This window comes from Leishmania major, chromosome 10, assembly GCF_000002725.2.
Source record: "Leishmania major strain Friedlin complete genome, chromosome 10".
In the NCBI taxonomy this organism is placed as follows: domain Eukaryota; phylum Euglenozoa; class Kinetoplastea; order Trypanosomatida; family Trypanosomatidae; genus Leishmania; species Leishmania major.
Window position 1 is genome coordinate 444,674 of NC_007251.2, and position 26,561 is coordinate 471,234.

Here is a 26,561-nt window from a genome sequence, read left to right on the forward strand (position 1 = left end):
CCCATGCTCGCACGCACGCCTAGTGACGACATAAACGGTGCGCGATAAGGAGGGAAGGACGAGAGAGCAGAGCCGCAGTATAGGAGGGGCCACACACACATACACGGGAATATACACGCTTGTGCTAACAACGACTGCACCTGCACCGGATCTCGGTCACGTGACGTCGAGGAGAGGCTTCGACATCGATTGGCAGCGGCGGCGAATCAGACGGGAGAGGCAGTGAGACGAACGCAGTCGCGCGTCCCCCTCCCGCCCCCACCGACTCCCGCCCACTGCGCCTGCCCATGCCGGTCCGTTCACGGGGCACTAGTCCAAAGCATAAAGATCATACGAACAAAACACGAACACAAACCTTCTCGCTGCCCGGACACGGCAGTTCTATGAAATCCTGCACCGTGCGCAGGTGCACACACGTTCGTTGAGGTGGTCTACGCACGACGGTGAGGGAGACCCACCCGCGCACAGAGTCGCTCACCACAATACCAGCGCCATCTGCGTGTCCTCTGTCAAGGCTCTCCCGCCTTCCGCCCCCTCATCTTCCCTTCACAGGCGTGGTCGTGGTGCATGGGGAGAAAGTGGGCGAGAGAAGTATGCGGTGCGCGACTACACGCCTCGCTTGTGATGTCGGTGGCAATGGCAGAGGCGATAACGGAAGGAGAAGTGGCGTGGGGAAGGGCGGAGGCGCTGAACGTCCAATGTCCTCTCTTCCCACTCTCCGCAAGCACGCACACACGCACACACACCCTTCCCCCTGCTTTTCCTCGGTTAAGGTCGCCGCGAATCCTTCTCCGCCTCGAGCTTCTGGCGGGTACGGATCATCTCCGACATGCGCTTCACCTCCTCACGCCGCAGTGGGTCCTCTTGATCGTCTTCCACTGCCCTCGCAAGCGACTGCACGTTGGCTTGGTGCGCACTTGTTGCCCCCGCCGTAACCATGTGGCGTGGCAGCTTTGGGAAAGGACGGCGACCGCGTGTCACGGCCGCTGCGCGATGTGAGCTCCCGTTGTCGCCACCAGTCCCATCACCGCCGCCACGAGCACCACCGCCGGCGTCGCTGCCGTTGAAAATCCCGCTATGAAGCTCCGACGTGTCCGTCGATGCACCGTGGAAGTCAAGCACGCGGCCGCCGGGCGGGGGCAGCGCCGCCACCACGGCCAAGCGCACATCGTCCTCGTCCTCCGGACTCTCGATGAAGCCGGCACCGGCCGCAGCGGACGAACGCCTACGCCGCTGATTTGCGGAGGCCCTCAACGCACCGCCCTCATGGCCGCCAGGCCCGGCTCTGTGAGGGTGCAGCAGCGCACGGGCAGCGGAAGAGGAGATGCCGGCAACATCGGCTGCCGTTCTCCCGCGGCGGCCGCTGGGTCCTGGTCCACCCACACCGCCACCTGCGCCTTCGTGTGCCAGGGGGACACGGCGGTTGTTGGCGGGTATCACAATCTGCACCGAGGACACCACCGCAGCGGCGGAGCTGCTGACCTTGTCGTCATGCACAGCACCCTCACCGTGCCTCGCGTCCTTGACGGGGGAGGAGAGGGTGGAGGATGGACCAAGGTCGGCCTCCCCGGCTGCGTCTGCAGCCAACGCCAGAAGCTTCTGCGCCAGCACAGCAACGTGCAGCGGCAACGACGAGGAGCTCTTCGCCAGCGCCGCGGTGCACTGAATCGACGGCACACGCACATCAGCGCGGTAGTCGGCCACCAGCTCCGCCAAGTGGTTCACGCGCTCCGCCACCTCCATCACGAGGGCCTGGTTCGCTTCGTTGGCACCGACGTACATGGCCAGGGACTCCTTCTCCTCTCGCACAAACGTGTGCAGCTCGCGCTCCATCAAAGGTGACGGCGCCGTGCCGACGATGGCCGACGCCGCGTCGAACACGGCGCTCTCCGTCGCGAGTCGCGTGGCGGCACCAACGCAGTACTTTGTCTGCTTCACCCGCTCGCGCAGGTGCTGCACTTCTTGCACCAGCGCCTCTTGCGCCTCTCGCACGTAGGTTAGATCGTTCTGCAGACGATACTGCTGCTCGATCTCTGCTTGATAGGCCTCGACGAGGGCATCAAGGGTGCTGACCTTCGCCACTCGCATCATGCCACGGAAGGCCACTTCGTACGCAGCGACACGCTCATCCGTGCCGGTGGACGGCTCGCCGGTGCCGTCCTCCCGTGACGCACTGGTGACCCGCAGCACCGTCAAGGCCGCGCGGGAGTTCATGCGTTGCTGCTCCAGCTGCGCCTTTGTGTTCTCTGCGGCCTCGAGCATCTGGGTTTCCTCCTCGAGCTGCTGCTGTCTGTCCACCACGCGGCGCTCTTGCTGCTGCGTCGCCACAAGGCCCTTGTCCACCTCCCTCCGCTTCTGTTGCAGCGCCTTCTCCTTTGCTGTGCGCATACGCGAGGCGCTCCTCTGAACGACCTGCAGGGCCTCGACGGCTGTCGAGTACGCCGCACGCGCTGTGTCGTACAGTTGGAGAAGCTTTAGATGATCTCGGTGGCGGTCTGCATACTCCCTCTCTAGCAGTGTCTGCTGCGCATCGTACTGCGCCGCCTCGGTGGAGAGAACGCCCAGATGGTGCCGGTAGTTGGCCAACACGACGCCAGCGATGCGCTGCTTGGAAAGCACCTTGTCGACGAGTTGCTCAAGCCGCATCATGCGCAGATACACCGGCCGGTTGGCGCCCATCAGCAGCTTGGCTGGGTCTAGCGCGATCTGCGCCTGCTCCATTAGCGACTCTTGCGATTTCGCCTCGGCGTCGAGGGCGGCCTCGTCAGCCTTGATTTCATGCAGCACCTTGTTGCGCCGTTGGCGTGCGAGGTAGATGCGCTGCGACAGCGCCTCCACCTCGGCTTCGGTGACGGTCGCCGGCTCATTCGGCGCACCATTGTGTGCCCGGGCCCCAGTTGGCATGACGAGCCCCGCCGCGGCGGCCGCCTCCGCATCGCGCCTTCGTCTCTCCCCGGCATGAATAATGTTACGCAGGGTGGCGTTGTCATCGCAGAGCGTGCGCAGCCGGCGCCTATACTGGACAAGCTGCTGCTGACGCTGCACCTCTAGGCGCGACTGCTGCTGCAGCGCATCGTGAAGCTGCTGGCAGATGGAGGCCACCTCGCTTGAAGTATTTTTCCTAAACGAGGCAGCGGACGCACGGCGTGGTTTGTGGCGGCTGACAGCCATCTGTCCTGGCGGCATTGCGGATGCAGGCCGATGTACACTACCACCACCACCACCACCCACGAAGGGCTGCCCCTGCTGCTGACGACGGTGCATGAGTGCTGGCTTGCTCTCTACATGCTGACTGACGCTGGTGGAGCCCACCCCGGTCGCTGGTGAGACGGAGTGCATCATCGTTGCGGAAACAGTCACCGACCAAGAGGACCTTTCTCCGCCACCCTTTGTCTTTCAAACTGCGCCAGGGACGTCGTGGTGTGTGTGTGTGTATGTGTGTGTGCGTGTGTGTGTGTGGGAGGGCGCGCGGGTTGCGGCGTAAGAGTCTGTTGGTGTATGCGCGTACGTATGCCTGAGCCTCAGGGCGAGCTATTCACGCCCTCCTTCTTCTCACGCGCGCAAGCGGCTGTAGAGGAAAGACTCGGTGAGGTTTGCCGTCTCTGCGCAACGTGTGCGTGCACCGAACAGCAACCAAACAACAACAACTGCTGTTATTCTCGTCCGTCGACGAGTACGCGTGAGGGATGCGCTGCACGCAACAGACTGTGACCCTGGTGCAACGTGCTGAGAAGCGGACAGACAGAAGGGAGAAGTACGTGTGACGGAAAGTGCACAGTGACAGAGACAGACGCGTGTGAGTTGGACCACAGCCACACACACGTGCTGCCTTCCCTTCTCACTACCAAGACGCGAACGAAGCGCTCTTGCTGGTTCCACGATGCCCCCGGTGTTTCTCTCCAGATACGACCGCCTCACAGAAGAGCAACACATGCAGACTTAGCCACTCGCCACGCACTCAGCTGTGACGTGCCACGCCAAGGGACGTCGTATCGGTTGCCATTCGCATTGCACACACACACACACACATGTCGCCTTCATCATGGCACTGCTGTCGTGGTTCCTGTTGTTGGCTGATGATCACGACCCTACAGAGGGGCTGAGGGAGGGACGGCGTGTGGGGAAGGGGGGGGTGAGCAGCCAGACACATTGTCTGCGAAGCTCCTCTCTCGACGGCGGACTCGAGGAAGCCCATGTGATTCCGGCTGCCAGCTACGACAACCAGCACAGCACAGAACACACACACACACACTTCCCCTTACCGCTCACTTGGCCGATTCCCCCCTCGCCCCCCCACACACACAGGGACGCAGGCTTGTTTCTAGACTCGGAACGAGGACACACACACACACACACACACACATAAATAGAGAAGAGATGAACGGAGCACGTCCAAGTACCGTCGAGCAAAGATAAACAGAAAAGAAAACGAAGAGGCTCTATGGAAGCATCACGCGCGCACAGGGGGGAGGGAAGGGAGGGGAGACGCCAAGGGCTTCGCTGGAGAGCAGCGGGTGTGTGTGTAGGGGGGGGGGCGGAAAGAGCAAGAGCTAAAGAGGCCGATGCAAAGACCGGAGGGAGAGAGGCGATACACCTGTTTCTTCCTTACTTCCCTCTCTCCCTCCGGTCGCTGCATCGGCCTCTTTAGCTCTTGCTCTTTCCGCCCCCCCCCCCCCCCCACACACACACACCCGCTGCTCTCCAGCAAAGCCATCTATGCCCCTCTAGTGGCGCTCACCGCGCAGGCGCAGCGCCAGCTGGATGTCCTTCGGCTGGATCGTCACGCGCTTCGCGTGGATGCAGGCGAGGTTCGTGTCCGCCATCAGCGACACAACGTACGCCTCCGTCGCCTCCTGCAGCGCCATGATAGCGCTGCTCTGGAAGCGCAGGCCCTCCTTCTGCGCGCTCGACACCTCGCGCACCAGGCGCTGGAACGGCGCGCACTGGATCAGCAGGCTCGTGCTCTTCTGGAACTTGCGGATCTCGCGGATCGCGCACGTGCCCGGGCGCCAGCGGCGATGCGACATCTTCACGCCGGACACCGCGCTCGGCGCCTTCTTGCTCTTCTTCGACGTGATGGTGCGCTTCGCGCGGGCGGTCTCCTTGGTGCGGGACATGGTGGTGCGGTGGGGGTGGGCGGTGTGGCTGGGGAGGGAGGGAGGGGAGGGAGGGGGGGGGTGATGGTGGTGGTGGTGGCGGCGATGTCGGCTGTGGAGGCTGCGGACTGCGAAGGGAAAACACCGAGAGGACGGCCATGACGAGTGGGCCATGATGCGTTGATGGGCAGAACGAGAGGGGGCAGAGAGGCAAGGGGAGGGGGAGGGGTGGAGAGCGATGGGGATGATAGTGTGCGTGTGCACGCGCCTGTTTTCATGCGTGCCAGCACGCCAGCTGCTCGCACCTCGGGAGAGCAGTATGGCAGACGGACGCAGCAGGACGATAGAGGAGAGGAGGCGAGGTCTACGCTAGAAAGAGCGGAGGAGGGAGGGAGGGGCATCGAGGATCAATTGGGCCGCATCTCCAGCTTGCAACGACCCGCACGAGGGAACGGGTCCAGACACATGCACACATTCAGAGAGAGAAAACGGAGGAGCATTTTTGTGAGGCATGAAGACTCGCAAAAGGTGGGTGCGTGTGTGTGTGTGTCTGTGTGTGTGTGGGGGGGGGTTGGGGGTAGGAGGAAGGGCGAGAAGGAAAAGAGCGACGTCACTACGCTATCGAGAGAGGCGAGGTGCGTATCGAATATGATGTGTGTCTGCGAGTGTGGAGACGGCGACCAGGTGATTAGCTCACGTCGCATCGGACGCAGCGGGGAGAGCAAGAGAGGTGGGAATAAAGGCAGGGCAAGTGGGGAGGCAGCTGCGCACGCCATTCCAAACCCGCCCCCTTGCGGAAGCCTACACAAGGAAAAGATAGAACAGCAACATACGTGCCTTCGGCATCAGGCGGATACACGTACACGAGAGCCCACAGCCATGACGTTACTTAGCTGATCACGATGGCGCTCTACTCTCCCTCCCCTCCTTTTCCTCTGCCCCCCCTTCTTCCCCTCACCGGTCCTTCTCTGACTTGTTCGCTTGGCGAACACCTCCTTGCTTACGCACAGAGCTGGGAGCCAGCGCAGACTAGGAACAGAGCGACGCTCCCTAGAAGCGGCTGACCGCGCAGTGTGACGCACGCCAACATGCGAGGGCCGAGGCAGTGCAGAGAGGAAGAGGAGGGCGAGGTGCACGACAACACCGCATGGAAAGAAAGGAGAAGGTCGAATCAAGTTAGGCACAGGGAGAGAGGGCCAAGGTATAGAAAAAGAAGCGAACGCAAGCGCGCACAGGGATGCCGCTGATGTAGCAGCGGCATCAGCAGTGGAGGGGAGGAGGGGGGGGGGTAGGGGGAGAGAGCAGGACAAGAGAGGCCCCCAAAGCAGACAAGAGCGAGTGGGAGTGGGGTGTGGAGAAGGTGCCGTCATCTTTCTCCGTTGTGCTCGGCAGGTGATCGAGTTTGCGTGTGCATGCACGCCCGCGGCTATGTGTGGGCAAGTTTGTACCCCTCCTCCTCCCCACCTGCCCCCCATCCCGCATCGGCGCAACGGGTCGATCGAGGTGCACACGCGCACACATATATACATGAGGAAAAATAGCAGCAACAAGTACGCCGAAGTAGCGAGCAGCAGAGAGGAGGAATCAACTGAACGAAGAAAAATAATTAGCAGAGCGCAGACACAGAGGGACACACACACACACACACACACACACACACGCACGCACACAACAACAACGCGCTGACGTGTATGCGTGCATGTCTGCGTACATGCCTTATGCGCAGGATAAAAAACACAATATAGGGAGTGCGTACATCAGTGCTTCGGTATGTATGTGTGTGTGTGTGGGGGGGGGGAGGGGGAAGGTGCTGGTTTGTGAGTGCGTCGTGCAAGGCAGCGCTCTCGTCTCGCTCGCTGAGCCCGCTCTCCTCCTTTACAGGCTGTTCAGCACCCAACCCCATTGTCCCTCTTCTCCGCAGCCGCAAGCGCGAGCGACGTTCGTTGCATTGGCACTCGCCCGGTATCAATGCTGCAGCAGGGGAAGAAGACGCGTGCGGCTCTGTCCACGTTTGACTGAAACGCGTCATCATCATCCTCATCGATCTTTGTGGGTGGCGTGGACTGCGCAACGGACGCCACGACGGCCAGGGAGGCGGGCGATGGTGGTCGGATGGCCTTCCTAAACGTCGGAAACGCACGGGGATCGTCCGATGGCGTCATCGTCGCAGCTGTTGGGGCCGCTGCGTGCTTCCGCGATTCCTCCTCGAGCTGCTCCGTCTCAACCACCTTGCCTGCCGTGCCGCTCACGCACGTCTTCAGCGTTGCACTCGTGGTGACGTGCGGCGCGCTGAAGAGCTTCGTGGTGTGCTCCAGCACGGCTGCGGCGACACGCCGAGTCTCGTCTGCCTTCCTCGCCGCCGCGTTGAGGGACGCCGTGGCCGCTAACGACGACTCGAAGGCCTGCTGCCGCTCCTTCGCTGTGTACACGTCGGCGAACACGCTCTCAAACATCATTGTGAACGTGATGAGCCGCACAAGGCGTGCCGCTGACGGTGGCGCCGACGCGCTGACGACCGCCTGATCGCTGCGTTTCTCCATCCCCTCCCTGCCCACGATGCCGGACAGGGTGGTGCCTCCGCCGGGCTCCACAGCTGTCCCATTGCTGTGCCGGTGCGCAGAGGACTCCAGCTCCTTCCAGAGACCGTCCAGGAAGGATTTCATGACTGCGGCATCCTCGAGGAGGCTGTAAAAGACGTATTGCGGTTGCGGCATCACCGTCGTCGCTGAGGCAGTGGTTGGTGACGCCGCAGTGGCCTTGGTCATCGCCAGCACTCCAGCCGGCACGGCACGCGGGCAGAGGACCCAACCAAGCGAAAAGCCAAGCGGAACGCGAGGGCCGAGCACCTGCGCTGTTCGCGCCATGAGACGTTGCACGACAGATGCCGGGGCCGCGGCAACAGATAAGGGGTGCGGGGTGACCCCGCTCTGCGCGACCACGTCGGCGCTCCACCACAGCTCTATGGCCACAGCTGCGGGAGGATGCGACGCTACCGGCATGGATGGCTGTCGCTGCGCTTCCGATGGCGTCACTGAAGCGTCGGCGGAGTGATCGATGACCGAGAGTGAGGCGTGTTGGCGCGCAGTACCGGACACGGCCGCAGCTGCGCTTCCCTCGCTGTGGGGCTGCCAGCATAGTTCCTCAAGGCCCGCCCACGTATGCGCCTCGGCGTGCGTGAGGAGCTGCTGCGCTGCCGGGAGCGCTCCAAACTGAAGCTTTACAATGACTCGCAGAGGCGGCGCAGCTGCTGGGGAGCGGATGGGCGCTGTGGCCAAGCAGGCGGCGCGTTGCCGCCACCCCTTCACCGTCTCCGCCAACGTCTGGAGAAACGCCTCGAGTGGAAGCGTGTCGTCCTCCGCCGCATCCGCGGTCGTTGTAGCAGCTGGAGAACGATCGTCATGTGAGTTTCGATCCTTGCTGCCGTTGCCGTCGCCTGAGCACACGTCGGCCACCGCTGACGGCAAGGGGTCACGTCGCAGGATGGCCGTTTCCAGGGTTGGGTGCCACTGAATATCCGCCTCGATACCAATGACGGTGCACGCCGGTGCGTTGGAGAAGCCGCAGGCAACTGCGACGTTGCCACCACCACCACCTCTCGCATTCTTGTCTGCCAGCGTACCGTGGTTGATCTTGGCCTCGCTGCCTCGCGCGCCGCCTTCGTGTTCGTCGTAAAACAGCTGATCGATGGCCTGCGCCGCCTCCAGCAACGAAGCCTGGGAGTTCACTGCGTGAAACCACTTCACGTGTGCGTAGCGGTGCTCCACGCCGTTTGTGATGGCGGAGCAGTTTGGGCCATGCCCGCTCATGGAGACAGGGAGACAGGGAGGGGGTGGGTGACACTGAGGTTGCAGCGGAGCGAGATGGCGAGTAGAGTGTCGAAGCAGAGCGAGAAAGAGCCGTGACGAGCACAATCTGCCCCTTCGGTGTTGATGTGTGTGTGTGTGTGTGTGTGAGTATGTTTGCGCGTCCGTGCGCCACTGGCGTTGGCCACTGCACGCATGCAGCGATGTATGTGAGGGCGGCACCCATGGTGCGTGTAAGTGTTCGGGGAGGGGATGGGGCGGAGGGAGGCAGAGAATAAAGAAGAGCGTGCAGAAGGGAGGAGCCACACACATACACACTAGTTGAAAGGCTGGAAGAGGTGGTGGCGGTGCAGGTCCTCGCACGATTTACTGCTCTATGGTTTGAGGCACAGCGAGTAACCATCCATCATCGGACGAAGAGCGGCGGACAGCTGGCAACGGCATCACCCACGTGAAACCTCGCACACAGCTACAGAGGGGGGGGGGCTTCCTTCAGTGGGGGCTCATGCAGACGTACGCGGTCGCTTGACACACGCGAAGGTCGAAGAAAGGGGTAGCATGCCCCCTCTTCCACCGCAGATCACAGGATGGCGTGTACGTTGGCGATTCTCTCTCTCGTGCTTTCACACATCCACAACGAGGCCTGCGCCATTCCACACAGGACTACACCGCTCGTCACCCAGCTGCCCCTCTCTCGCACTGCCATCGTTGCTGTCGATTTACCGGTGCAGATGAGTTGTGTAGACATCGCCAAGCCTGCATCGAGGCCCGCACCCCGCACCTTGCCGCCACGCTTCTTCGAGGCCTCCTTTGCCGAGCAGAAGCGAGACGGGTGTGGGGACGATGAGCGTGCAGCACGCGCCGCATCCTCCATGCCCCGGGGACCATGAGGGAGCGAGATGCCAGAGAGAGAGAGAGAGAGACGAAGACAGAGACAGGAGTGATGACGTCGGCGTGCGAGGGTGGTACGGGCGTGAGCGAGTAGGGGTGGTGCCGGCGAACAGAGCAAGTCCATGGGAGGCGGGAAGCAACACGAGAAAGGATATACTCACAAAAAACCAAAGGAAAAAGGAAAGGTGTCTATGATACGTATGAGGTACATGCGTGCATGCGTGTGTGCGTGTGTGTGTGTGTGCGTGCGCAGGTGGAGAGAGGGGGGACTCTGGCGAGGGTCGCAACAACGACAAAAAGGGGCGGCCATTCAAAGTCTCCTCTCTCTCTCTCTCTCGATCTCTCGCGTCCTGCGCCCTTCATCCTGCTTTCACCACCGTTGCAGCGCACCAGCGACACAGAAGGGATGAGGAGGGGGGAGGGGGAGCTAGAGTTCACCTAGCTCTCTAGTGGCGCTCACCGCGCAGGCGCAGCGCCAGCTGGATGTCCTTCGGCTGGATCGTCACGCGCTTCGCGTGGATGCAGGCGAGGTTCGTGTCCGCCATCAGCGACACAATGTACGCCTCCGTCGCCTCCTGCAGCGCCATGATAGCGCTGCTCTGGAAGCGCAGGCCCTCCTTCTGCGCGCTCGACACCTCGCGCACCAGGCGCTGGAACGGCGCGCACTGGATCAGCAGGCTCGTGCTCTTCTGGAACTTGCGGATCTCGCGGATCGCGCACGTGCCCGGGCGCCAGCGGCGATGCGACATCTTCACGCCGGACACCGCGCTCGGCGCCTTCTTGCTCTTCTTCGACGTGATGGTGCGCTTCGCGCGGGCGGTCTCCTTGGTGCGGGACATGGTGGTGCGGTGGGGGTGGGCGGTGTGGCTGGGGAGGGAGGGAGGGGAGGGAGGGGGGGGGTGATGGTGGTGGTGGTGGTAGAAAGGGATGCGGCGTGTGTGTGAGTGGGGCTAGTAGGCTCGAAAAGGCATAGTAAGGGTCGAGGAGGTGTGTGTGAGAGAATGAGGCATGCACGTATTCAACACTGTGTGTGTGGGGCCGCGCATGTAGCTGTGCCACTCTGAAGGCTGTTCTGTTCTGGGGGAGGGAACGGCAAACCATCAAGGCAAAGCAAGATGTCTAGGCATCACAGCACTGTCCAATGCAGTGCAGTTGCCTCTGGACGACTGCCCCGCAGCGTCATGCACTTGTGTCCTCATTCCTGCATAGCTGAGTGAGCAGAAACGGCGCCACGAAGGATTTTGTGTGCGTGTGTGTGTGTGTGTGTGTGCGTCGGAGGGGCACAGGCGAGGCCAACGCACCTCCCCCTCCCGTTGCCACATCGACTTAGTCAAAGCGAGCAGCATACGTGCTCAGTTGTTGACGCAGCAGGGCATGCATCGCCATCCGTTCGCGGTGCACGTGAAAGAGAACCGTCGGCCGCAGCTCACGCGCCCAGCGTAGCAACTGCTCCACAGACGCTGCAGAGATCATCTGATGCGGGGCGAGAACAAAGGTGCACCACCACGCGTACAGGTGTTCCGCTGTCATCGCCGTGCCGGCCTCAGCGGCCACCCCTGGCGGCGGCTCTGCCGATTCGCGAACGAGCAGCAGCACCGGTGCCCTCTTCACGTCGGCGAAGGCGTCCAGGTAGCGCCGCATGAGTGCCGCCTCGCCCTTGTCGTCGGTGCCAATGCAGACGGTGAGGGAGACGGTGCCAGAATAGAAGCATGCCGGCGCCATCTTGGCCGACGAGCTTGTACCGGGTGACACCGGTGCGGTAGGCGTCGGCGTTGCCGTGACGAAGAGGGCTGCAGCAGAGAAGATAGACGCTGAGTCGACCACCGGCTGTGAAGCGGCCGTGTCCGTCATGGTCTCGGTGTGAGGCAGCAGCAGCAAACACTCCTGCTGCATGGTAGCGCTGCTGTGCTGGAGAAGTCCCTCAAGGACCGGTCGAAGAGCATGCAGGCTCAGATCGGCGGCGAACGCGGCCGCTGCGCATCTCTCTTTGGGCGTCACGTAGGCTGGAATGCACAGAGCTATAGAGGAGAGCGACGCTGCCGCTGCGGATGCCGCCTCTGCAGGGATGGGAGAAGGCAAGCCGTATGTGCAGTGAGGTGCCACTTCCCGCAACGCTGTGCTGAGTGCGTGGTCAAGGTTGTTGTATCGGTTCAGCTGGGCATGCGGGATCGGACACACAAACTGAATGACGATGGACGGGTAGGAAGTGCTTGCGGGCGGACGCGTGCCGTCTTCGGCACAAGATAAAGCGATGCCGGCCTCGGCACGTGGTACACGCGTATGGGTGCCACCCTCCATGCCGTTGCCACTGCCACTCCTGAGCGCCGCGGCTCCAGTTGTCGGCGCCGCGGCAGAGCAGCTGACGGGTGGCTTCGAGGGCGGCTCACCTGCGCCCTTACTTGTGTGGCTCCCCGGCAGGCTGGAAAGCTCATAGATGCAGTCGCCGAACACGTAGAGACGGTGTGGTGGCGCAGGGCTCGTGCTTGCCACAGTATCAAGCTTGCGTTCAAACAGCCTCAGCGCCGCCATGAGGGCGGGCAGTGGTGATGTGTTCGGTAGCCGAGTGGCGTCTTTCACGAGTGGCATGACCTGCCATCAACATGGCGTAGCAATGCGTTCCTCAGGTGTGGTCCGCACACAGTGCTTGGAAGGAGTAGAGAGGGAGGCGGTGGGGGATTTGCACACGGCGGCAGAAGAACGAGCGTGGCGCCCTTTTTCTGCTTACATAACAGCACCATCACACGGATGCGTGAGGGAGGGAGAGGGGGAGGGGGGAGGGGGCGCCACCGCCAGCGGCTCAGGGAGGACTCCGCAAAAGGGTGGCTGCGCAGTCCCCGTGCTTTTCACGTGACGTCATCGCCGCCTGCATCGGGCCACCCTCCCCGCACGCGCGCGCAGCTCCACCACCCGTGAAACATTGTCGCTGCGCTTCACGGGTGCCGTCTGCTATCGCAGGCAACATGTCTTTCTGTGTTCAACGCTCAGTGTTCCTGTGAAGGGGGCAGACACTCAACCCTCCGCGCGTCGCATCCTCAGGGCCCAGTGCAGCCTCGCCTCATGTGGGGTGAAAGCCAAGCAGCTCCCCCCTCCATCCCTGCCAATGCCGAGCCACTCTTGTGGTCGTGCCAGTGCCGAGTGCCTAGGACTTGGGGAGGCCAGAGCGAACTGCAGCAATGAACGCGTCTGTGCCACCCACATGACGGGCAGAGTGCCAGTGCCACTTGCACGCCTCTCACCCGTCCACCTAACGACTTTCACTGCCTCCTGGTTTAGGGAGCCTGAGTGCCGCTCTGAGAGATGCACCAGGGCTGGCGGCCGGCATGATGGAAGTGGCTGTGAGGCAGCCTGCAAGATAGGGTTGGGGAGTAGAGCTTAAGGCAGGGGGGGGGGGCTGCCCCGATCGCCGAGTCGGAGCAGTGCTGTAGTGCGTGACTTCGGCTGCTTCGAACCACTCGATGGGGTCTGCGTCAGGGCCGGGAGGGAGGGTGTGGGGTGAGGTTGTACGTGCGTCATGGCGTTGAGTGGGCGAATAGACGTAGAGGGGGATGGGGGCCGCACACCCTCTCCACCCACATCTCAGCACCACCTTCCAGGAAGGACAACATGACAGGAAGCGAAGAGGCGGTGTACTGCACTTGAATGCAAGACAACACCAGAAGCACAAAAAAGTATGAATGAGCGACGAGCAGCCGCTTCCCTTTCCTGGTTATGTGCTGCGCTATCCAGAGAGGGCAGCGCCAGCGGTGGCATCTGCGTGTGAGCGAGGGTGGTTGGCGGTGGTGGTGTGGAGGGGGGGGGGTGGAGTCGCGTGAAGCCTCACGGGAGAGCGGGAGGGGGACAATGACAACGACGCCCCCCTCTCCTTCTCCGACTGCGCCGGCGACGGCGGCTCGCTTACTCCTTTATGAGGGTCTCCAGGGCGATTGTGATGGCGTGGGAGAGCCCCTTGGCCAGCTGCTCTGGCGTCGCGAAGGCGCGATTGGTGCGCGAACGCCGCGCAATCACGACGCACACCGTGCCCGCCTGGTAGCCGAGGAGGTTGCTGAGGTAGCAGAGAGCGCTGTTCTCCATCTCGATGTTCGCGACGCGCTGCTCGCCTTCGCTGACGTTGAAGCGCAGGTCGCCGAGTTCCTCGGTGAGATGCGGGACGGTGAGGTGACCGCGAAAGCGGCCGACACTGCGACCTTGGCATCCGTAGAAGCCGCTGCCGCTGCACGTGGTTCCCACGTAGTAGGGCTGCTGCTCCGACACACCCACCTTTCTGTTGAGAGCTGTGCAGGCGTCCACGAGACCCTGCGTGATGGCGGGTGCCGCCTTGGTTGCGTACACCTGCACTTTCCCGAGGGAGGTTGCCTGAACCTTCGCCAGCACCTCCTTCACGTCCACCGTGTGGTTCACCGCAGGGGCGTCGTAGTACTGGCAGGTGTTGTCCATGCCGACGGCGTACCGCGTGATGGCGAGGCAGCCTATCTGCACCGCATCATTTGGTGTGCCGCAGGTGCCAACGCGGATCAGCTTCACCCTCGACGGATCGAACGGCGTCTCGAGCGGGTCTGCCGGGGTATCATCACCGACGCGAGCGCGCCACCGCCGCTTCTGCGTGTCGTACTCCTTCAGGATGTGCACTTCGTTCATCACAATCTCGACGTTGTCGGTGCCCATGCCCGTGCTCAGCACCGTCACTGGAACTCCGTGGTACGCCCCGGTAACAACCTTGATTTCACGGTGCGAGGCCTCGTAGACGATGCTGCCAGCGTCAAGGTAAGTGCTCACCATCTTCACGCGGTCTGGATCACCGACCAAGATGATGCGGTCTGCCAGGCGCTCGCTGCTGCAGGCGACGTGGTAGGTGACCCCATCCGGGGTGAGCGGAAGGTCCGGATCAACGTCGCCGGGAAGGCCACAGCCGCTGTTGGACATTATGACGGCGCTGGTAGGGAGAGGTTGCGTATACTGCTGGTGGCATGGGAACAGCAAGAAGGAGGGAGAGAAGGAGAGAAAGGGATGGGGGGGGGAGCGCCGGTGGACAGGGCCGACAGAGATGCACAACACACCAGGGGGCTGGATTGAGAATGATGGCGGTCATTCCCACATATGCGTCCTGCAGGGCAACGACGAGGGTGGTGGTGGCGGCGGTGAAGGGGATAATGCGGCGATGACGATACGCGGAGATGGACCACGTCGGGTCACGTCTCACATGCATTCGCGAAAGGGAGCCAACAACTTTTCTCTTGGACATGTGTGTATTGGCTGACCATCGCGCACGAACACCACCCCGACACCGAGCGCGAACGGCATCCATGACGACGGTGAGGACGATGCCGCTCCGCTTTCCGCGTTGTCTATCGCGTGTGTGTGTGTGTGTGTGCGTGTGCGTGTGTGCGTGTGTGTGAGTTGCGCCTCCACACGGGGAGAGAAGCGCCCCCACTCCTCCCGACAGGCGTAGAGAAGAGAGGGCGAGCCGGAGGCAGCCTCTGCACTTACATGCATTGGCCAGGCAAGCATAGAGCCACAAGGGCCAAGAGGTGCACAGACGCATGGGAGCAGCTGAGATGCGGAGAGGGCGAGTGGCCAAGGGAGGGGGAGGGGGAGAGGAGTGCACCGGTGACACACAACGAGGGAGGCAAACAAGTTCAAGTAATCTTGAGGGAGTGCCAACTGTTACGACGCCCACGGGCACGCATACACACGTACACACACACACGTACACACACACACACACACACGTACGCAAACCTCGCGCATCTCTCTGCGAGCCGATCTCTCCCGCCTCCCTCCCTTCCTCCTTGAAAGTGAAGAGCTCCTGCCCTCGCCAGGGTGAGGCCAGTGAGGGAAAGAGAGAGGGAGAGACAGAGAGGGGGTGGGGTGGGGAGGTGGGCTCCATTCTCCATCTCTTTCTAGCATGTGATGGGCAGTGCCACCAAACGTGTTGCGCATGGCCACGTAGGCGGTGGAGAGAGAAGAGGAGACAATGAAGAGAGCTCGCAAGTGAGCGAGAGTTCGTCGTCCGGCATCCCCTGTCCAGTACGCGCCCCCCTCTTCACTACAGGATGTCCTTGTGTGCTGCTCCTCGAGCCCTTCGCACCCTCCAGAGCAGAAAATCAACGAAGACGAAATTGCACACACACACACACACCTACAATACACTCGCCCATCATGTGTAGCGTGCGTGATCCGTGCATGCTTTCTCTATGCTGACGAGGAGTTCAGTAGGAGGGAGGAGTCCTCCACCCACGTGCCTCGCTCTCTTGCGCGCCCCCTCTTTTCATTTTCCGTTATCTTGTGTGCATGCCGCTGCGCACACCTATCTGGCATGGCCATCCCGAGTGCGGTCGGCCCACAGCTTCGCATACTCGTAGCTGGTCGACGCCAAGACACCATCCACAACACATGCGTTCACGCTCAGCAGCAGCCCGCTGTAGAAGCCACGGAAACCGCACCTGCGGTGCAGCTGCCGAGTCACGGACCACAGCGTAGCTCCGGGGGTCACCTGCAGATTTGTTCGCACCACCAGATAGGGATTGAAGAGCACTGCGGTGGCCGCGCTCGCCGTGACGGAGGCAGCACCGTTGATGAGGACGTTGTCGTCGGAGGAGGTGCACCAGCTCGGCAGACGCCATCCACCGTCCGTTGCGTCGCCCCCTCGCTGGGACGCCTTGCTCTTCTCAGAGAGGCGCTGCAGATGCGGCCCAGAGGTGTCGTAGAGGAAGTTTTTCAGCTGACCATACATTGCCCACCATATGGCTGTCCACTGGCACCCGACGACTAGGGTTGTGCCGAGGCCGGCGAACACCGTGCGTAGGCCGCGCTCCGAGTACATGTGCTGCAGCGTTCGCCACGAGTTCATGCGCCGCGACGGGGACGCTGTCATCTGGCGGTACGCAATTATGCTAAGTGGGATGTGCACGGAGCGACACATGACGTCGGCAACGTACCCGGAGACGGCGTCGCGCGTCGCAGTGCTGTCGATGGGTACCTGCTCGCGGGCCCACTCGAAAATGCACAGGTAAATAACCTCGCTGAGTGCGCAGCCCATCGAGAGGGAGCCGATGCCCTGCAGGAGGCCGCGCCAGCGTCCTTCGTGCTCGAAGATGTGTGAGAGGACGCCCCATGTAGTCATCTTGTTCGCTGCGGCGCTTGTCTGCTTCCGAGCAAGAGCTAGGCTCATCGGATGCTGAAGCGCCGTACGGAGCGCGCACAGTCCGAACGCGTAGCATAGGAAGGCACCTTGATGGAGGTCCGAGTAACTACGGTTGACGCTGGTCGTGTGCTCGTGCAGCGGCGGATCCTCTTCCACATCATGCGTGAGAAAACCAAGTGGCGACGAGTGCGGGTGCGAGGCAGAGCTGTGCTGCTGATGTGCTTGATGGGTGTGGGTGTGGTGATGGCGAGGCGCGTGCACGCTGGTGCTGCCGTGGGCAACGGAGGGCTCGTAGATGGCATTGTCTGCTTCCATCAAGGAGGACTCGGTAAGCATCTTCTCTCGTTGGGCAGCTCGTGCGCTGCGGCCACGGGAGGGGGGGGGGCAACGAAGAAGCGTGTGCGCCCCGTGTGTGCGTGGCGGGCGAGGAAGCGATGATGAGCCAAGGAGGGAGGTCAAGGCACAATGTTAGCAGCAGTGAAAGCCTCTCGAGATGCAAAATAAGAATACACACAAAAGTGTACACAGGCGCAGACTCACGTCCGTCCATCCGCCAAGCGACACCAGACCAAGGGGAGGTGTGTGTGTGTGTGTGGGGGGGGGGTGCTGCTGCGCAGAAGAAACGGTTGGAAACCGGCAACACACCGATATATATATATATATACGCGCACGCACGCACGCACGCACGCGTCTACACGTCTACATGAACAAAGAGTGGGTGGGGCGATCGACCCAGAGGGGGGCAAGAATGAGTGCAGTAGTGGTGGTGGCGATTGCGGTCGCTGTGGAAGCTTCTGCGACGCTTACGTCTGCTGCTGATGCCGCTGTCACGCTCACAACAGGACTCGTAAATGCCCGAGAGAGAGAGCGTGTGTGTGTGTGTGTGTGTGCCCGCTCCTCAGCGCCGATGCAACGCTGCGCGGAGACTGTGAGAAGAGAAAGAGGAGACAAGAGCGACGGAGAGCAGACGCGCGCCGTTTATGCTGCTGCGTCACAGCAAGCTCGACGGCTGCAACGTATGCTTGTGTGTTGGTGCGTGCCCGAACAGGTTCAATGCGCACGCGTGAGGGCGCAGCAGCAGCAGCAGGACCAGCAGGAACGGATGAGGAGGGGAAGGAGGGTTGTGGAGGGGAGTTGGAATGGGGCGGGCGGGAGAGGCGCGTACACACACGCACACGGAAGCAACACGACAGGCTGAGGTGGAGCAGAGGAGATGTGATGGAGCGCGTGAAGGGAGAGAGGGAGGGGGGGGGGGACGCCAGCACTCGAAATTGCACGGACCTCCTCAACAACCCCCTCCCCAAAGAAAAGCAAAACAAACGGCTACATGCGTAGGTCAGCTTGCTCCACTCACTTCCTTGCGAGCTGCTGAGGCCGCGGCTGACCTCTTGTTGCGTCGCTTCAGAGGAAGCGCACACAAGTATCAACGCGGTCTGCACGCGGTTAGTAAAACACACGTGCAGGCAAACTTGGGAGACGGGCGTATCCCTCGCTTGGTCAGCTAGCGCAGCTCCCTCTCCCTTCTCTCTCTCTCTCTCTCCACACGCGCGCGCGCGTGTGTGTGTATGTGTGTGTGGGGCTGCTCTGTCGCTGCCACTGCCATCATTGCCACGGGGAGCCGTTGTTGATGTCATCTGCGTGGTGTGTTGCTTCGCTCATGGTGCTTGAGCACTCGCACGGCCGCGGCCACATCCATCCGTGCGCACACACACCCCTCTGATAGGGACCGATAGGCGTTGCTCCACAAGCAGCGCTGCCAAACAACACGTAAGGGTTGTAACCAAGCCGCGTGCAGCCGCTAAGAGGGCGCACGCACACAGCCGACCATCGATGTTATCCGTCATTATCGCCCGATTTAAAACATACCCCCCAAACAAAAGAGCAGCGCACGCACAGGGCAGCAGGTAAGCCTGTCCCCCCCCCCCGCACTGCCCCGTCACTGGTGGGCAAGTGATTGCGCATGTGCCGGCGTGACAAGGTGGCACACGTTCGCCCCTCCCCCTGCCCACCTCCCCCTTCGCCGCACCATCTCTTTTCAAAGCTGCTTACTTAGTCTTCGTCGCGGGCGCCTTGCGAGTCGCCCGCTTCGGGCTGGACTTGGATGCCACCGTCGCGATGTCAGTTGTTTTTACGACCGCCTTCGCCATGCCGGCCGTGGCGACAGTGCCCTTCTCCGACTTCTTCGACCGAGATCGCTTCTTCTTCAGGAGAACAGGTGGCAGCGTGGCCAGCTGAGACTGGAAGAAGTCCGTCTGGAAGTCGATGCCGAGGCTCTTGAGATAGTTGTTGTTGTTTTTCTCGGTGCGCACCGCCTTGATGAGCAGGCCCACAGGACCCTTGCGACGCACGTCGTGCTGCTTCAGTGGCGCACCCCTTGTCTTGTACGCGTAGGCGAGCGCGCGGCGGCGGTCGACCATCTGGCGCGACGGCATGCGGCGCCGCATCGTGACGGCGCGCGCGCGTACGGCCTTGCCACCCAGCACCATGCCATTGCATTCCTCCACCACAAGCGGTATAGCGGACTCCTTGTCGAACTCAACGTACGCAATACCGCGGGATCGATGGGTGCGCTTGCTGCGCACACAGAAGCAATTCAGCACCGTTGCCCCAAACTGGTTAAGAAACTTGTAGAGCTGCGGCTCTTGGAACTCAGGCGGCAGAAAGCTCAGGCGCACGGCACGGTATGGCTCGACGGTGCCGTTGCTGTCGCGCTGACGGGACGCCGAGGAGGATGCCTGCTTGCCGGCCCCCAGCTCGTCGTCCGATGGGGTGCGGTCCGCCATGTCGCTAAGGTCATCCGTGTCCGAGTCGACAGCCGCGCCGCCGTTCAGCATGTCATCCTCATCGTCCCTCGAGTTTTCCTCGTCGCTCGGCACCGGTGGTGCAGCCACTTCCTCCTCAGCCCTCTTGGCCTTCACGATGCCGCTACGCTTCAGGTCTGTAGCCGCCCGCTGCCTCGCGGCGCTGCTGGTAGTCGCTGTGGTCTTCTTGGCGTTCTGTCCCTTCTTGCGAGGTGCAGCAGCCAGAGGGGCGTGTTTCGCTGCTGCCCTCACCGGCACGTTGACGTGCGTGGTCTGTATCGCCGCCGCGGCCGCCTTCACCGTTGACTCAGCAAAGGACAGTTTCTTGCGCTTGCCCGTAGCGGCGGCGCTGTCGACCTTCTTCACGGCGCTCTTTGGCGGCATTACGAGGTGGTGGTGGTGGTAGTGGTGGTGTGTGGTGGTGTGTGGTAGTGGTGTGTGGTGGTGGTGGTGTGTGGTGTGTGGTGGTGGTGGTGTGTGGTGGTGGTGGTGGTGGTGGTGATGGAAAGCGGCCCTTCACGCGTCCGTGTGCAGGGGTATGTGTGTGAGTGAGGCTCTGCTCGCGTGTGCCCGTAGCGATTTCTCTCTCCCTCTCTCTACCTGTTTCCTCGTATTGTGCAGCTGTGACTCGGACCGCCTCTTCACTGACGCGTCGTGCGCACCGCAGTGGTGTGCAGACAACGAACGCATAGATAGGATAGGAGAGAGAGAGAGAGGAGACGACAATTGCGCAGAAGCAACAAGTGGCACGTCCAAGTCAGCGCCTATCGAGCGCCATCTCTTCCCTCGACTCCACATGCACCGTGTAGCGGCGCACGAGCGGACGTCGTCCCCCCCCCGTCTCATCTCTGGGGTGTGGGGGGGGCGGGGGACAGTTGGGGAGAGAGAAAGAGGAAGATGAGCGCGGAGAGATGCAGCGGTGTTGCTCGCGTCGTCCTCCGTCACACCCTCCTTCGAACGCCTTTTTATTCGGTTAAGTGCCTTGCTGTTGTTCTTCGTCCGCATCGCGCCCTCGCGTACGCTGTCCGCACCAACCAAACGTGCGAGCGAGCGAGGAGACGCCGCGCTGTACATCAATCAAGCGCCCACGAAATCGATCCCACATCCACACCCAAAGGCTTTCCGCCTCCGTCTCTACGACTGCGCACCACCACCACCACCACCACCAACAGCGGCATCACCCGCCGTGTGGGAGACATACTGTCGCGGTGGAGAGGCAGGAGGGTCTGCGAAGGAGAGAGAAAGAGCGAGAGCGCCATCAGCTCGTGTGTGTGTGCGTGTGTCTGTGTCTTCCGATTCCGTGAGCGGCGCACACACAGCAATGAGCAGCAGAACACAGCCAAGCGGCAAAAATGGACAGCACCCGCAACGCGCACACGACTGGATTCACGAGAGGTGCGAAGGCCGCGACTGGTGCTGCCCAGCACACGCCCGCTCTCTCGCTCTCTCGCTCTCTCGCTCTCTCGTCCCCGGTGCGTGTGCGTGCATGCGAGCACGCGTGTCTCCTGTACATACCAAGCAGTTGCAGAGCACCCGGCCACTAACAGGAGAAAGAGGGCGCATGATGAGTGGGCATCGTAGGACTGCGAGCGTGTCGAAGAGAGGGCGGGCGGGCGGGCGGGCCACGTGGCCGAGGCAGCACGCACGCCAGACACGGCACACGCGACAAGTGGGAGGTGCCACTACACACCAGCAACGGCGCAGATCCATCTCACCGCCGTCGCCACCTCCTCGTGTGACACATCCTCCAGGAAGGAGAAGGGCGGGCTGCTTATGAGGGCCGAGTTGGCAACCACTGAGGGGGTTGCGGCGCCGATGAAGCGCTGCTCCGACTCGCTCTTCGATCTTGACGCCGCCGATGCTGCCAGAATCGGTGCCAGTTCGCGCCACAGGCTGCACACTACTCCCTCTGCCTTCTGCGCCAACATCAGGAGCTCCTTACCAACGACCTCGGAGAAGTGCGTCTCGGCGGCGTTAGGGTTTCCACCGGCACCAGCCCCTCCACGTTGGCGCAGCCGTGAGCTTGCGGCTTGAATCACTAGGACAAGATCTTCGTAACAGTGCGACAGCACCGCTTGCCACTCTAGCACCTCTGCCTCTGACGCTGCCGAAGCCACGGTGGCCGTGTCCTCGCGAAGGGACGAGGGAGAGCGACGGACTGCACCACTATCACCGGTGCTTCGCCACGGAAATAAGGGCGGTGTGCCGCTACGAACGCAAGCGCGGCCCTCTACCAGCAGGCTGGCAAGCCACCGCACCCGCTCAGCGATCTTCTCGTCCACCTGGCCTTCTCTGGCCATCACCGCCGCCCGGGCAGCGAGCCGGCGGGCGCCGCCGGTGCCACCTGTGAGCTTCACATCTCTGTCCCCCGCCCCCGAAAACGATGGGGATAAGCGGCTGCCGCCGGAGTTGCCTGTGTGATCACCACCGCTGCTTAGCACACCGAGGGCCGCCTTGACAAGCAGCAGCGCATCACTCTCCACGACAAGCAAGCCGGACGGCTTGAGAGGGCCCACGTAGCGGTGCACCATCCACTGCGCCTCGTCCTCCAACTCTCCGCCTCTCTGCACCGCTGCGCCTGCTCGCAACTCTGATGCGCAGGCGAGGATGGAGCGCATCTGCGCTGGCGTCGCCTCGTGCATCAAGACTTTGAACGCGGCCTCTGCTGCATCCTCGGCGAAGGCCGAGCCGCCGTCTGCGCCAGTGCTCTCAGCTTTGTACCTCGCTGGCAGGAACGGGAGCGACTCGGCCAACGCGCACGCCACCAGCACGCGCGACTGCGCATCTGCAGGCTTCAACGACTCAGCGACGGAGGACAGCTCGTGACAGAGCACCTGCACACCTGTCAGCAGCGCGCGCATCTCGGCACTGTCCGCAGAGAGATCGTGCGCCTGTGCGAGCGTGGTCGTGGTGGCGCGATGGCCGCCTCCGTCGCGGACCCCGAACGGGGCAACGGCGTGGGAGACACGTTGGCGCTGCTGGGCCAGGGGCGACAAGGACATGGCCGCCGCGGCCGAGGTGGCGGGCGAGGGGGAGGACAAGCTGAGTTCGAACCGCCGCTGCAGGCACCAGCGTAGCCACCGCGCCCGAAGCACAGAGAGCGTAGGCGACGACGCGTTTGGTGGTGTTGGCGTTGCGGCGTTGTCCGACGAAGGGAAGAGCGCGTTGTAGACGTCGAAGAAACGCCCACCCGCCACCCACGCCGCCATCAGCGAGGGGTGCAGCTCCATGCGCAGCACCTGCACGGCAAGAGCCACCGCTGCTGCCTCCTTCTCGGTTGCCACCGCCACCAACGCCTCGTCAACACCCACGCCGGTCGCGCTCGCGCAGCAAATGACGGACTGCTGCAGCACCGCAGCACTGCGCTTCTCTGCGAGCTGCACGAGGGTGTTGGAGACGGCGTCCTGCGAGGTTGACGCGGTGATGGTCGTGTTCCTGCTAGAGCACGGGGCTGTACGGCGAACAGCGCTCGTCATTGCGCGTCCACTTGCCTCGATCTGAGCGTGACTGCTTATGGGCGCTTCCAACGGCGTGCGGGAGGAGGCACCGGCGCTGATGGGCTGTAGGGAGGTCAACAGGGTACGGAGAAGCACCAGCAGGCACACCTCTGCCATGTCTTCCGCGCCCATAGGGTTGCTCTCTCCATCGCCAGCGGCGGCTTCACCGTATAGCGCCGTCTCCTCGGCGGCGGAGTCACGCACGGCGTACTCGATGGTGCCCCATAGCGAGCTCAGCACCGTGGCGGCGAGTCGGCGGTTTGCTGGCAAGACGGCCGTGATGACCGTGGCGTAGTCGGCTGCCAACGACCAGCGCAACCCACGCAACGCTTGCACGAAGGTCGGAGACGCCGCAAAGTACGTTTCAAAGCAGGCGATGGCATGGTAGACGTCGAGGTCGCTGAGCGTCGCCAGCAGGACGGCACTGAAGTGCACAGCGTTGCGCACGAACGCGAAAGACGCGCCGCCGCCAGCGTCACCCTCACCACCGCCACGAATCCGCGACTGCGCACTCATGACGGAGGCAAACAGGCAGTCCACAAGGGCATCGAGACCGTGGCCGCCGTGGTGCACCAGGATCTGCGCTAGCTCCGGTACAGCGCCAAGGATCGCCTGCCAGGCACCCGTGCGAAGCAATGCCTGCTGAACGTTGTGGCCGTCTCCGCCTGTGCACCAGAGCGCTGCTTTCATCTCGCCCTCCACACCCCCATCACCAGATGGAACAGCAGAGAGCCAGCGAAGCGTGGCAGACAGCGATGGCCTCGGCGCCAAGGCTGCTTCGTCGCCCTCCATCAGCGCTTCGAGGGCGTCCACCGGCACCGCCTCGCGCACTTTCATGCAGAACCACGAGCCAGCCAACGAGGAGACCTGCACTGGGATAGGTGCGCCAGCGGCGTCTTCAGCGGCCGACGCAGATGCTTGCTGCGTCAAAAGCACTGTGGACACCTCCCATGCGGCTCGCACAGCCACGTTGAAGAACGGCTTACTTGCGGCTGCTGCCTCCTCCGTCAAGCCGGATGCCGGCGATGTAGCAGGCTGCGTATGCGCCGGCATCGGGAGTGATGGCTGCAGGGGCGGCAGCAACACCGGGGTGGCGTTCCGCACATCCTTGCTGCTGGTGTCGTCCAGGATGCGGACGTCAGCCGCAGCAGCGCCGAACAGTGACGCGGCCTTGTTGCCTCCGCCCATGAAGTCGCTGCGGGAGTCCACTTTCGCGGAGAGACCAGGACCGTTCGCGCCACCAACGTGTCGCGTGCGTGCAGCGGCGCCACCGGTGCTGGTCGGCACGTACACTGGCACTTTGCTGGCCGGCACGTCTGGCAGCGCATCTTCCAGCGGCACCGCCTCGGTGTCCGCGTGCTTGCCAGTCAACACCGTGTACAGTTGCTGCAGGAAGGTGCTGGCGCAGTCGTCAGCGCCGTTCATCATGCCGTCCACCATGGCTGCGCTTACATCCACCCCCTTCTGGCGCAGCACCTTCTGCAGCACAAACCAGTTGCTTTGCTTGCTCGCGGCGCCGGCCTTGTTCTCGAAGCTGTGAAGTGGCACATGTGGCCAGTAGCGAGCACATATATGTGCAATCACGTACCCGTTGGCCAAGTCCCGCTTCGGGTACTTGACGGAGCCGCCAAGTTGCAGCGACTGCAACCATGCTAGGATCTCGCGAGGAAGCGCGGCGCCGGTGCGAAGCGAAAAGGGCGTCGTCGCTATACTCAGTGAGGGGGCAGCGAGAGAGGACTCCTTCCCGATGGCGGTGCTCCGCCGCCCGACGGAGACCACCTCCGAGGCCGACGCTTGCGTCATTGCTGCGCTGCCACACACGCCGACACGCGTGAGCTTGCGCGGGTCGCACACAGGAAAGTGGGGAGGAGAAGGCAAGCGACAACAAAGGACGTAAGAGGAGAGAGGCGTGAAGGAGATACGGCGTGTGCATGCCTGCGTGTTTATAAGCCCGTGTATCCGAGGTGTGTTGGCGCGCACACGCCACTCACGAGGTTCGACTCTGTGCGCGTGTGCGCGAGCAGCAGCCGATGATGATGCAGGAAGGAAGGAGAGGGATGAGGAAGGGAGAAGGTTGATAGTTCGGGGAGAAAGAGAGAGCGGGGGAGGGGTGAGAAGGGGTCGCACATGTGTCCTCCTTGTTGAGAACCACGCGCGCACGCACGCATGTGCACACCGGTGTTTCCTTCTCCTGTCGCTCATGCATCTGCGTTTGGTGTGTGTCGTGAATGTGGTCTGGTCAATAGGCGGGAAGGGAGACGACGAGGTGCGCGATGCGGGCAGGCGACGAGGTTTCGCACGCAACTGCAGCCAAGGGGCATGTCCACCACCTTCCTTGAGCAAGAAGTCCCCTTCAGTGGCCGAGAAAGACGTAGCGGAGCGTGCGCCATGCAGTCCGAGGTGTCTGTGCGATGCCATTGCGCAGTCGACGGCCGTAGTAGAAGGCGCCGAGGGTCATCAGGTGCGTCATGGGCAGCCCTCGCCGCTCCGTCCCACGCCTGATAGCGCTGTTCGTGTTCACGCTCTCGAAGTACTCCGACGTGAAGCCGTGCGTGCCGTCTGCCATGGCCGCGTCTGCGTGGATGCGGTTTTCCTTCGTCTGCCGGTCCTTCTCGAGGTGCCGCGCGTAGCGTACAAAGTCACTGAAAGACACATTCGCCTCCAGCATCTTCGCTTCCAGTGAGGAAATTACCGAGTTGCTGGTGGTGCGCTGCCATGGCAGCGTGAAGCCACGCAGGCTTATCGACGAGCCCGGCGCGCGGAAGCTGGCCGCCACCTCTGCCCACGCATCCTCGTGCGGGCGCGCTGCCGCACTGCCCTCGCCGCTCGCACTTGCGCTGGAGGGACGCGGACGGAGGCCGGCGCCTTGGTGGTACTGCACTCGGTGCTCGAGCAGCTCTTTCAGACAGGTGTAGGCCTCCGTCAGCTGCACCATTTTCGCCGTCGCGGCCTTCTCGTCGTCGGCGTGCAGGTCTGGGTGACATTCTCTCGTGAGCTGCACGAACCTCTTCCGGAGGTCGTGCTTGCTTGTGGGTGGTGTCTGGAAGCCGAGGACGCGGCAAGCAACGCCGATGGGCAGGCAGCGGTGCAGCGGGCAGTGACGGAGCATATCGACGCGTTGCAGAGCCACAGAAACAGACACACACTCATACACAACACATGCCACAGCCTCCTTCCCGCCCATACGCAAGCTTAGTGGGTGCACATCCAACGCGAGGAGAGATGAGGCACAAGTGAGAAAGAGGGAGGAATCAGCGAAGGTGAGGCGAGAGCTCTTTGGTGCGTGCCCACATTTATGTAAGAGGATGCTGAAGGCTTCATCTAGTGTTGCC

General features: G+C 62.5%; 10 protein-coding genes across 10 annotated transcripts; all 10 read right to left on the reverse strand.

The window, feature by feature from the left end:
• Positions 1-768: 768 nt before the first annotated feature.
• Positions 769-3,186, reverse strand: LMJF_10_0960 (conserved hypothetical protein; the record flags this gene model as incomplete). Its single annotated transcript, XM_001681378.1, has 1 exon — positions 769-3,186. The coding sequence occupies one exon, from the start codon at positions 3,184-3,186 to the stop codon at positions 769-771; it is 2,418 nt and encodes an 805-aa protein (XP_001681430.1).
• Positions 3,187-4,734: 1,548 nt separating this feature from the next.
• On the reverse strand, positions 4,735-5,256 carry LMJF_10_0970 (hypothetical protein; the record flags this gene model as incomplete). Its single annotated transcript, XM_001681379.1, has 1 exon — positions 4,735-5,256. One exon carries the CDS (start codon positions 5,254-5,256, stop codon positions 4,735-4,737), a length of 522 nt encoding a protein of 173 aa, XP_001681431.1.
• Positions 5,257-6,982: 1,726 nt separating this feature from the next.
• Positions 6,983-8,902, reverse strand: LMJF_10_0980 (hypothetical protein; the record flags this gene model as incomplete). Its single annotated transcript, XM_001681380.1, has 1 exon — positions 6,983-8,902. One exon carries the CDS (start codon positions 8,900-8,902, stop codon positions 6,983-6,985), a length of 1,920 nt encoding a protein of 639 aa, XP_001681432.1.
• Positions 8,903-10,236: 1,334 nt separating this feature from the next.
• Positions 10,237-10,629, reverse strand: LMJF_10_0990 (histone H3; the record flags this gene model as incomplete). Its single annotated transcript, XM_001681381.1, has 1 exon — positions 10,237-10,629. One exon carries the CDS (start codon positions 10,627-10,629, stop codon positions 10,237-10,239), a length of 393 nt encoding a protein of 130 aa, XP_001681433.1.
• A 487-nt stretch (positions 10,630-11,116) lies between these two features.
• LMJF_10_1000 (putative ARP2/3 complex subunit) lies at positions 11,117-12,319 on the reverse strand (the record flags this gene model as incomplete). Its single annotated transcript, XM_001681382.1, has 1 exon — positions 11,117-12,319. The coding sequence occupies one exon, from the start codon at positions 12,317-12,319 to the stop codon at positions 11,117-11,119; it is 1,203 nt and encodes a 400-aa protein (XP_001681434.1).
• Positions 12,320-13,684: 1,365 nt separating this feature from the next.
• On the reverse strand, positions 13,685-14,710 carry LMJF_10_1010 (nucleoside phosphorylase-like protein; the record flags this gene model as incomplete). The annotated part of the gene is made up of 1 exon (XM_001681383.1): positions 13,685-14,710. One exon carries the CDS (start codon positions 14,708-14,710, stop codon positions 13,685-13,687), a length of 1,026 nt encoding a protein of 341 aa, XP_001681435.1.
• A 1,384-nt stretch (positions 14,711-16,094) lies between these two features.
• On the reverse strand, positions 16,095-17,267 carry LMJF_10_1020 (putative carrier protein; the record flags this gene model as incomplete). Its single annotated transcript, XM_001681384.1, has 1 exon — positions 16,095-17,267. One exon carries the CDS (start codon positions 17,265-17,267, stop codon positions 16,095-16,097), a length of 1,173 nt encoding a protein of 390 aa, XP_001681436.1.
• Positions 17,268-18,976: 1,709 nt separating this feature from the next.
• Positions 18,977-20,116, reverse strand: LMJF_10_1030 (RNA-binding protein-like protein; the record flags this gene model as incomplete). Its single annotated transcript, XM_001681385.1, has 1 exon — positions 18,977-20,116. One exon carries the CDS (start codon positions 20,114-20,116, stop codon positions 18,977-18,979), a length of 1,140 nt encoding a protein of 379 aa, XP_001681437.1.
• Positions 20,117-21,414: 1,298 nt separating this feature from the next.
• Positions 21,415-25,032, reverse strand: LMJF_10_1040 (conserved hypothetical protein; the record flags this gene model as incomplete). The annotated part of the gene is made up of 1 exon (XM_001681386.1): positions 21,415-25,032. One exon carries the CDS (start codon positions 25,030-25,032, stop codon positions 21,415-21,417), a length of 3,618 nt encoding a protein of 1,205 aa, XP_001681438.1.
• Positions 25,033-25,582: 550 nt separating this feature from the next.
• LMJF_10_1050 (conserved hypothetical protein) lies at positions 25,583-26,413 on the reverse strand (the record flags this gene model as incomplete). Its single annotated transcript, XM_001681387.1, has 1 exon — positions 25,583-26,413. One exon carries the CDS (start codon positions 26,411-26,413, stop codon positions 25,583-25,585), a length of 831 nt encoding a protein of 276 aa, XP_001681439.1.
• Between the last annotated feature and the right edge of the window lie 148 nt (positions 26,414-26,561).